At 43.8% G+C, this 10,000-nt stretch overlaps 1 protein-coding gene across 1 annotated transcript in view; it reads left to right on the top strand.

The window, feature by feature from the left end:
• The window catches only part of cnksr2a (connector enhancer of kinase suppressor of Ras 2a), a 74,489-nt gene that overhangs the window by 5,987 nt on the left and 58,502 nt on the right, over positions 1–10,000 (top strand). The window contains exons 4-5 of the mRNA XM_076291404.1: positions 4,896–4,964; positions 7,703–7,849. Of these exons, the coding sequence (XP_076147519.1) occupies positions 4,896–4,964; positions 7,703–7,849 (216 nt within the window). The remainder of the gene's footprint in view (positions 1–4,895; positions 4,965–7,702; positions 7,850–10,000) is intronic.

Raw genomic sequence — 10,000 nt, 5'->3', positions numbered from 1 at the left:
GTCCATGCTGTGAGCATATTGAGTACTTGCGTTTCAGATATGGGAATCAAAAGGCGATTTGGACATCATCTCATTTGGAGTGTCTTGGCTGCGCTGCACTGTGCTGAGCTGAGCCGAGCCGAGCCGCGTTTAATTGTGTGTGTCAGGCTGGGAGTGTGTGTGTCAGGCTGGGTGTGTGTGTGTCAGGCTGGGTGTGTGTGTGTCAGGCTGGGTGTGTGTGTGTTAAGCTGGGTGTGTGTGTGTAAAGCTGGGTGATTCTTTAATGAAGCCTTGCCCATCAGTCCACTGGCGCCGCCAGCCTGCGTATCACTGGGGCAGGAGGGCTAACGATACAATCTACCGCATTAATGAGACACGGGGGCACCTGATAGCAGCATCAGCCGCCGTGGAAAACTTAATTTGCCCCGTGTGTGTGTGTGTGTGTGTGTGTGTGTGTGTGTGTGTGTGGGCTAATGGTACTGCTCTTTCATCCCTCATGCCTTTCAATTCCCTCACACCTCTCCTCTATCTGTCCATCTTCATATATAGTATCTCTCTCTCTTTATCTCTCTCTTCATCTCCCCCTCTCTCTCTCTCTCTTTATCTCTCTCTTCATCTCCCCCTCTCTCTCTCTCTCTTTATCTCTCTCTTCATCTCCCCCTCTCTCTCTCTCTCTTTATCTCTCTCTTCATCTCCCCCTTTCTCTCTCCTTAGCCCTGTGTTTGCATGTGTGGGTGGGTGCCCCCTGCTCCTGTCTATCTCTCTCTCTCATGTGTTTACTTACCAAACAGTATTTGCTGACTTTGTCAAATTCCAGATCAGGTCTAGAAAGGGTTCTTTTCCCCACATGACTCCTCTACAGGCTGTAGTACATACTGCACATGACTCCTCTACATACTGCACATGACTCCTCTACAGGTTGTAGGCTGCATACTGCACATGACTCCTCTACAGGCTGTAGGCTGCATACTGCACATGACTCCTCTACATACTGCACATGACTCCTCTACAGGCTGTAGGCTGCATACTGCACATGACTCCTCTACATACTGCACATGACTCCTCTACAGGCTGTAGGCTGCATACTGCACATGACTCCTCTACATACTGCACATGACTCCTCTGCATACTGCACATGACTCCTCTACAGGCTGTAGGCTGCACACTGCAGCCAAATCATGACATTCTAACACAGAGGGCTTGATAAGAAATGTTGCCGGTTGACTCACAAATTAGTTATATAGAAAATAGACAAGAGTGCTAGCCTAGAAATCTAGACGCGCCCCTAGCGGCAGCAAATTACATTTGCTGCCAGGGCTAGTCTAGCAATTCTCCGTTGGCTTGTGAGCTCCAGAAATCGAAACTTAATCAGGACATTGAAATCGTGTATAGAGTCGTTTGGTGGGCTTAACATAATGATTGATGGCAGAGTTGCAACGATTTGGCTTGAATTCCCTGCTACTTGAAAACAAATATCCTATTGGGTGCAGAGGGAATTTGAAAGACAACTGATTATCCCGCCCCTCGGACTGAGCACTGCGAACGGTGAGTGCCCAGACCCTACATTATAATGTGGGTCTGGCTCGCCAGGCTACAAGAGTGCCACATTTTTTCATTTTTTCATTTTGTTTAGTTTTGTTTCGTCAAGTCAAGTCAAGTTTATTTATATAGCGCATTTCATACACAGAGGTCATTCAATGTGCTTTACATAAACAAAACCAAACAATAATAACAAATAAAAGCATAGAAGGGCAATATAGTCAAAGAATAGTTAAAAGGTAAAGATCATAATAAAAAGGAAACATAAAACAAGGTAAAATCATTTAAAAATAAAGAATAATTAGTAAGCAAAACAAAGGCAAAAGTAGTAAAAAAAGTAATAAAAGACAAAGTAGAATAATTATCAAGGCAGATTCAGAATTTGTTACTCGGCACAGTTAGCAGAAAGCATCTGAGAACAGTTTGGTCTTAAGTCTAGATTTAAAACTGGCTACAGTTGGGGCCTTTTTGATGTCATCCGAAAGTTGGTTCCACAGCTGAGCCGCATAGCAGCTAAAAGCTGCTTCACCATGTTTAGTTCTAACTGTAGGTTTTACTAGCAGGTTTTTCACCTGGGACCTGAGAGGACTAGAAGGTGTGTACTGCTGAAGCATGTCTGACAAGTATTTAGGTCCTGCTCCATTTACTGATTTATAAACAAGCAATAGTGCTTTAAAGTCAATTCTGTGACTTACTGGAAGCCAGTGCAAGGACTTAAGAATTGGAGTAATGTGGTCAGTTCTTTTAGTTTTTGTTAGAATCCTAGCTGCTGCATTTTGTATCACCTGAAGCTGTTTAATAGTCTTTTTAGGAAGGCCTGTGAACAGTCCATTGCAGTAATCAACCCTGCTGGAGATAAATGCATGAATGAGTTTTTTTTCTAAGTCATATTTTGACATCAGCCCTCTGAGTTTGGCAATATTTTTGAGGTGGTAAAAAGCTGATTTAGTTATCGCTTTCATGTGGCTGTTGAAATTTAGATCACTGTCAATTAATACACCAAGATTTTTAACAGTATCCTTTGCCTTCAACCCTTTTGTGCCAAGGAGAGTGGCAACCCTAAGTCTTTCCTCATTTTTACCAAATATAATTACTTCAGTTTTTTCTTTGTTCAGCTGAAGAAAATTTTGAGACATCCAGGTGTTGATTTGTTCTATACACTGACACATAGATTCAAGAGGACCATAGTCGTTTGGTGATAGAGCTAAGTAAATTTGTGTGTCATCTGCATAGCTATGATATGAAATCAAATTATTTTGAATGATTTGTCCAAGTGGGAGCATATAGAGGTTGAATAATAGTGGCCCCAAGATTGACCCCTGGGGAACACCACAGGTCAAGGACGTTGGTGTTGAGGTACAGTTTCCGATGGCAACAAAGAAGCTCCTTTCTTGTAGATATGATTTAATCCAGCTGATAACTATGCCTGTAAATCCAACCCAGTGTTCTAGTCTGTGTAGTAAAATATTGTGATCAACAGTGTCAAATGCTGCACTAAGGTCCAGTAGCACTAGGACTGATGTTTTACCTGAATCTGTGTTGAGGCGTATGTCATTGGAAACTTTAATGAGAGCTGTTTCAGTGCTGTGATTTGCCCGAAAACCAGACTGAAAGTAATCAAAATACCCATTTGATGTTAGGAAGGTGGTTAATTGATTAAAGACTACTTTTTCAATAATTTTGCCAATAAAAGGTAGATTGGATATGGGCCTGTAATTGTTTAGCATGGAGGCATCCAGGTTATTCTTCTTGAGAAGTGGCTTTACAACAGCTGTTTTCAGTGACTTAGGAAAAGTGCCAGACAGCAGTGATACATTTACAATTTGAAGGACATTCGCCGCTATGAGGTGAAAAACAGTTTTGAAGAAATTGGTAGGCAGAGTGTCTAAGACACATGTGGAAGAGCTGAGATTCTGTACCGTTTTTTCAAGTGTTTCGTAGTCTATCAAGCTGAACTCTGACATCAAGTTTAGTTTCCCTCTGTTTGTTGCTGGAAGTTCAGGTTGTTGAATTTGTAATTGAGCAGATATGTTGAGTCTGATTTTGTCAATTTTACCTTTAAAAAAAGATGAAAACTCATTGCATTTATTAGTTGAGAGAAGTTCAGGCACTAATTGTGAGGGGGGATTTGTTAACTTATCAACAGTTGAAAATAGAATACGAGTGTTATTTGAACTTCTATTGATAATGTTAGAAAAGAAAGACTTGCATTTGCATATTTCAGAGTTATATGTGCGGAGCATCTCTTTATGGATTTCATAGTGGATCTGAAGTTTGTATTTACGCCATTTTCTTTCAGTCTTCCTACACTCTCTTTTTAGAAGTTTAACTGCTGGATTTTGCCTCCATGGTGCTTTCTGTTTGTCCTTAACTTTCTTGAATTGTAATGGAGCAATGTCATCCATAATGTTTGCCATTTTTGCATTAAAGTGATCAAATAAGTCTTCAGAGTCTGACAGTTGACTTGACTTTAGTGAAAGTGCTTGCTCAAAGAGAGCACTTGTCTGATCATTTATGATTCTCCTTTTTACCATCATAGCTGTGTTTTGAGTGTGTGGGGACATAGACACATCAAAGAACACGCAGAAATGATCAGATAAGGCCAGGTCTTTAACAGCTGTAGAGACATCGAGACCCTTTGTGATAACAAGGTCGAGGGTATGGCCGAGAGAGTGTGTTGGCCCCTGTACATGCTGTGTTAGGGAGAAGGTATCGATTAGTGCAATGAATTCCTTGGCATAATTGTTTTCAGGATTATCCACATGCAAGTTTAGATCCCCTGATATAATAAGACAGTCACACTCTATGCAAACAACTAATAGCAGTTCACCTAGTTCTTCAAGAAAAACTTTAGCTGAATGTTTTGGAGGCCTGTAAATTGTCAGTAATAAAATCTGAGGAGAAGACTTAATGCATGCACACAGATATTCAAATGAAGTAAAGTCACCGAATGACGACTGATTGCACTGAAAAGACGTCTTGAAAATTGTAGCTATCCCCCCACCTCTTTTATTTGGTCTGGTAGCACTCAAAAAACTGAAATTTGGGGGAGCTGATTCGATGAGAGTAGCAGCACTGTTTGCTTGATCTAACCATGTCTCAGTTAAAAGTAAAAAATCAAGGTTGTGTGTGCAAATTAGATCATAAATTAAGAATGATTTGTTTGAAAGAGATCTGATATTTAGGAGTGCTAATTTTGCTGTAAGTGTTGGGGAAATATGATCCATGGGGCGAATCTGAGGTTAATGTGGACCTTATTCGTGGGAGGTAATTATATGAAGCAGAATGTCATTTACACTCCAGTAATAGTTCTAATTATCTTTGTGTGTGTGTGTGTGTGTGTGTGTGTGTGTGTGTGTGTGTGTGTGTGCGTGCAGTCGCCTGCTGACCGCTGTAAGAAGATCCATGCAGGAGATGAAGTGATCCAGGTTAACCATCAGACCGTGGTGAGTGCCCCCTCCTCTGTTCTCCTCCTCCTCCTCCTCCCTTCTCCTCCCTCCTCCTCTCAAAGCTGCTGATCTACTCATCTCTACTCATCTCTACTCATCTCTACTCACCTGTACTCATCTCTACTCATCTCTACTCATCTCTACTCATCTCTACTCACCTGTACTCTACTCATCTGTACTCACCTGTACTCACCTGTACTCTACTCATCTGTACTCATCTGTACTCACCTGTACTCATCTGTACTCATCTGTACTCACCTGTACTCTACTCATCTGTACTCACCTGTACTCACCTGTACTCATCTGTACTCTACTCATCTGTACTCATCTGTACTCACCTGTACTCACCTGTACTCATCTGTAGTCATTTGTACTCATCTTATTCATCTGTACTATACTTGTGTGTCGACACACCATCCAGGTGTTTGTCTGTGTAGCTGTGAGTGCAGTGCTTTGCTGTATGCATGTCTGTCTGTGTGCTGGCGCATTGCTGGACAGTGAACACTGGAGAAAGTGATGGCAAGCTCAGGGTCAGGCTGCCGAAGCCACTACTGGTGTAAATGTTGCACAGGACATGTATAAGGTCTAATTGTTGCACAGGACATTTATAAGGTCTTTCTTCATGATTGTCTACACTAAGGTTGTTTGCCTGCGTGTCACTCTGCTACGGAAATCAGTGCCCAAGACGATATTGTGGGAGATATCAGAATAGTCATGATGTATCAGTACTGGATGTGTTTGATGTGCACTTTTGCAACAACTAAATCCAGTTGTATTAGTATTTATGTTAATAGGAAAAGCATTGCAATTTTTTTGACAGTTTTCAGTGGAAAGTATATCCGGGTGAATCACACGCGAGGGTTTGACCCACGGACTGCTTGCTCAGACCCTTTGAAGCCTTTGTGTCATTTCCCCCCTGGAGCTTTGCATTCATCACACAAAGAGACTGTGTGTGTGTGTGTGTGTGTGTCTGTGCGCTTGGGAAGGTGTGTGTGTGTGTGTGTGTGTGTGTGTGTGTGTGTGTGTGTGTGTGTACGCACCTGATGGGACACGCCAAAGCTGAGTGGCTGAGTGTTTGCTTCTCACACTAAACGATCAACAGAGACACACCATCATTAATCCTCCATTAATCACCTCGCTGGCAGCTGCGTAATTGCCCACCGCTTTGCTAACGTGTGAAACATATTACACACACATTACACACACTCACACACACACACACGCACACACACATTACAAGGGTCACACTGCTCATGTGGACAGAGGGTTCTGAACAGCAAAAGTCACTAGAACCATTCAAGGCAGCTGACGCCAATCTCACAAACAAAAATAGTCTGTACATGAAGGATGACGTTTGCCATAATTGTGAACACATGTGTGTTACCTCAAAGACTCCCCTGGAGAGTCATAAGAACATACTGTCCCAGCCCATCTCATGTCCCTGTGACCCGTACCTGTGTGGAGGGGTTTGTGAAGACAGTGTGTGTGTAGAAGGTGTCCTGTGTGCCAGTGTGGAGGGGTTTGTGAAGAAGACAGTGTGTGTGTATAGAGGGTGTCCTTGTGTACCTCTGTAGAGGTTTTTGTGAAGACAGTGTCATGAATGATGGATGTGTTGTCTGTGCATGCAAATCTTTATTTGCCTGCTGCTAAGTAGTTGTGTGATTAGATTTGGTACATTTTGTTGGCTTAGTCACTCATGCATGAGTGTGTGTGTGTGTGTGTGTGATTGAAGAGTGTGTGTGTGTGTGTGTGTGTGTGTGTGTGTGTGTGAAATGAGTGTGTGTATGTGTGTGTGTGTGTGAGTGTGTGTGTTTGTGTGTGTGCCTGTGTGCATCGTGCATGAGTCTTTTGCGTTTGCAAGTATGCGTTTGTGGGCGGAAGTGTTTTTTTTTGCAGTGTTTCATCACTGCGTTTATATAACGTAGACATCCTCACCAGCGCCCGATGAATTATTTGCCACCAAATTAGATTTATATAATATGCATGCAGAATGGGCATGGCTGAGCTTAAAGCATAACTCTCGCCAAAATGGATCCTAGGGTGTTTTTGTGAATGTACCTCAGTCAAACTTTCGTTTAAAAGCATAATTACGTCCGAAGCGCCACTTTTAAGCTTGTCCGCGTTGTTGTTTTCGGGTGAAATGGCCTTTTGAATGGGAATCCTAGGGGTACTACTATTTTGATACATGATCGCGTCAAAATTGCTATTTTTAAAACACTAAGAAGGCTTGACACAACATGAAACATTGATCGAAGTATATCATCACTGTCTCTACACATGAACTCGAGCATTGAGAACATTGTTTGTGTACACATAGTTTACTAAAAAGAAAGGTTTTGGACAACTCACTCCTTGACTGGTAAGATGGCGACGAGCAGAAAAATTAAGTGAGTTGTTCAAAACCTTTCTTTTCCCCAGAAAACGACAACGCGTACAAGCTTAAAAGTGGCGCTTCGGACATAATTATGCTGTTAAACGAAAGTTTGACTCGGGTACATTCACAAAAACACCCTAGGATGCATTTTGGCGAGAGTTACGCTTTAAGAGGCCCACCTCCTGCTCTATTTGAGCTGCCCGCTAAGCTTAGTCTGTTTATGTTATCGTCTGGTTTCTCACTGACTGCATTGAAGTGCTGTATTGTACTGTACACTCCGTGTGTGTGTGTGTGTGTTTGTGTGTGTGTGTGTGTATGTGTGTGTGTGTATGTGCGTTTGACTCTGTATTTGTTGCTGTAGGTGGGCTGGCAGTTGAAAAACTTGGTAAACTCTCTGCGCGGTGACCCCGCCGGCGTGACGCTGACGCTGAAAAAGCGTCCCCAGAGCACGCTCACCTCCGCCCCCGCCTTACTAAAGAACATGCGATGGAAGCCCCTGGCCCTGCAGGTAGGAGACCCCGTGCCATCCTCCTCCGACCTCTCTCCACCCCCCCACCACACGGGGGCTAGGACTCACTGCACACTGACCCCCACCTCACCACCCTCCGACCCCCCCACTTCACCCCCACATCACCACCACCCACCTTTCCTCGCCTCTCGTTGCCTCATTGTGGTCAAGGCCCCAACTAACACCATCCAAAACCCACACACCCACCCACACATCTGAAGTCCACTAAGCCCATCTAGAGCTCTTGCCTTGACTCCTGTTTGGCCTTGAGGAGGAGGTTGCTAAGGTATCAGCCAAATGGCGAGGGCATCTAGGGGATATGGAGGCTGCTTGAGCAGCGATCTGCTCTTTGATCATGTGACCCTGACAGAAAGCCATTGTCTTGGAGTGGCCTGGTCAGATTCTTCAGTAATGTTAGCCCAAAGGATATATGAATTTAGATTGAATGATTCTACATGTGTCCATGACTTTGTGTGTATATGTCATGCATGTTTATATGTTTGGGACAGTTTTACTTTATATCTGGATTAAAATTCACTTGCAAATGCACGCTCCCAAAGAAAGCATTTCACTGTTGGATGTTGCAAAGAAGTGTCTTTGCGCTCATGGTGCTGTTGTGTGTGTGTGTGTAACAAACTGAAAGATGTGAGTTTTGTTGTGTGTGTGTGTGTGTCTGTGTGTGTGTGTGTGTGTGTGTGTGTGTGTGTGTGTGTGTGTGTGTGTGTGTGTGTGTGTGTGTGTGTGTGTGTGTGTGTGTGGATTGGGAGTGGGGGGCGTGCTTGTGATTACCAATTTTAATCAGGAAACCAGTGATCATACGTAGCACCCAATTAACCAGTGTACACACACAACAGGGCTCTGCAGCTCCTAATTGACCCTAAGTGTCAGGGAGAGACTTTGAGTTGGGAAGCGCACTAGTTGCACCCTAAGTGTCAGGGAGAGGCTTTGAGTTGGGAAGCACACTAGTTGCACCCTAAGTGTCAGGGAAAGGCTTTGAGAGGCTTTGAGTTGGGAAGCACACTAGTTGCACCCTAAAGTAAGTGTCAGGGAGAGGCTTTGAGTTGGGAAGCACACTAGTTGCACCCTACAGTAAGTGTCAGGGAGAGGCTTTGAGTTGGGAAGCACACTAGTTGCACCCTAAAGTAAGTGTCAGGGAGAGGCTTTGAGTTGGGAAGCACACTAGTTGCACCCTACAGTAAGTGTCAGGGAGAGGCTTTGAGTTGGGAAGCACACTAGTTGCACCCTACAGTAAGTGTCAGGGAGAGGCTTTGAGTTGGGAAGCACACTAGTTGCACCCTACAGTAAGTGTCAGGTAGAGGCTTTGAGTTGGGAAGCTGCTCCCTTTAAGGGCAACTGAGAGCCAATGACCCGCCTCCGTGCTCCGGGCTCCGTGCTCCGCAGACGATCTGTTGCTTGTGTTCCATGGAGCCGCCCACCAGAGGTCAACTCATGCCCATGACGGACGATGGTCCTAGAAAAGTGGACCATTGTAGAAAGGAACGTGTGACGTTGCTACTCCCAGGAGTAGCGTTCTCTTATGTCCTCAGTTATAGATTAGATGTGCCTGTCCCATTTCAGAGAGTTTGAAAATAGTGCTCCCCTGGAACCTGTAGGACTTAACTGGACTTGAAGCTGTGTCATTAACTGTCAAGGGAGAATGGGAGGGCTTTGTGTGTGTGTGTGTGTGTGTGTGTGTGTGTGTGTGTGTGTGTGTGTGTGTGTGTGTGTGTGTGTGTGTGTGTGTGTGTGTGTGTGTGTGTGTGTGTGATATGAGGCACTCACATCAGTGAATTGTCATTTTGAGTTCTTGACAGTTGTTCTATTGCCCAAATTCTAGTAAGCCCCCTGAAATAGTTAAGGGTGTAAACGCATATATAAGGGTTTTACACGCATGAAGTATGTACTGTACAGTCTGCCATATACTGTACTACTAACCATGACCTTCGATTCATCTCATAACAACACTGACCTTCGCAAAAAGTCTATCATATTAATGAATCATTATTATGCCAGCAACAAAATGCAAAAGCTACTTACAAATCGAATGAGGTTGGTGGTCAGTACAGACAGGATTTATACAGTGGGATTGTTCGGCCACTACGCTATACTAGCTTGCCATTGAGAAGAGGCTACAACATCCTCATGTGATGT

This window comes from Alosa pseudoharengus, unplaced genomic scaffold (genome assembly GCF_046254945.1).
Source record: "Alosa pseudoharengus isolate Yale_2024_CS ecotype anadromous, Long Island Sound unplaced genomic scaffold, YU_APseudo_1.1 YU_APseudo_1.1_scf_18, whole genome shotgun sequence".
In the NCBI taxonomy this organism is placed as follows: Eukaryota; Metazoa; Chordata; class Actinopteri; order Clupeiformes; family Clupeidae; genus Alosa; species Alosa pseudoharengus.
Note: the sequence above shows the minus strand (reverse complement) of the source record. Positions and strands in the feature narration are given on the sequence as shown.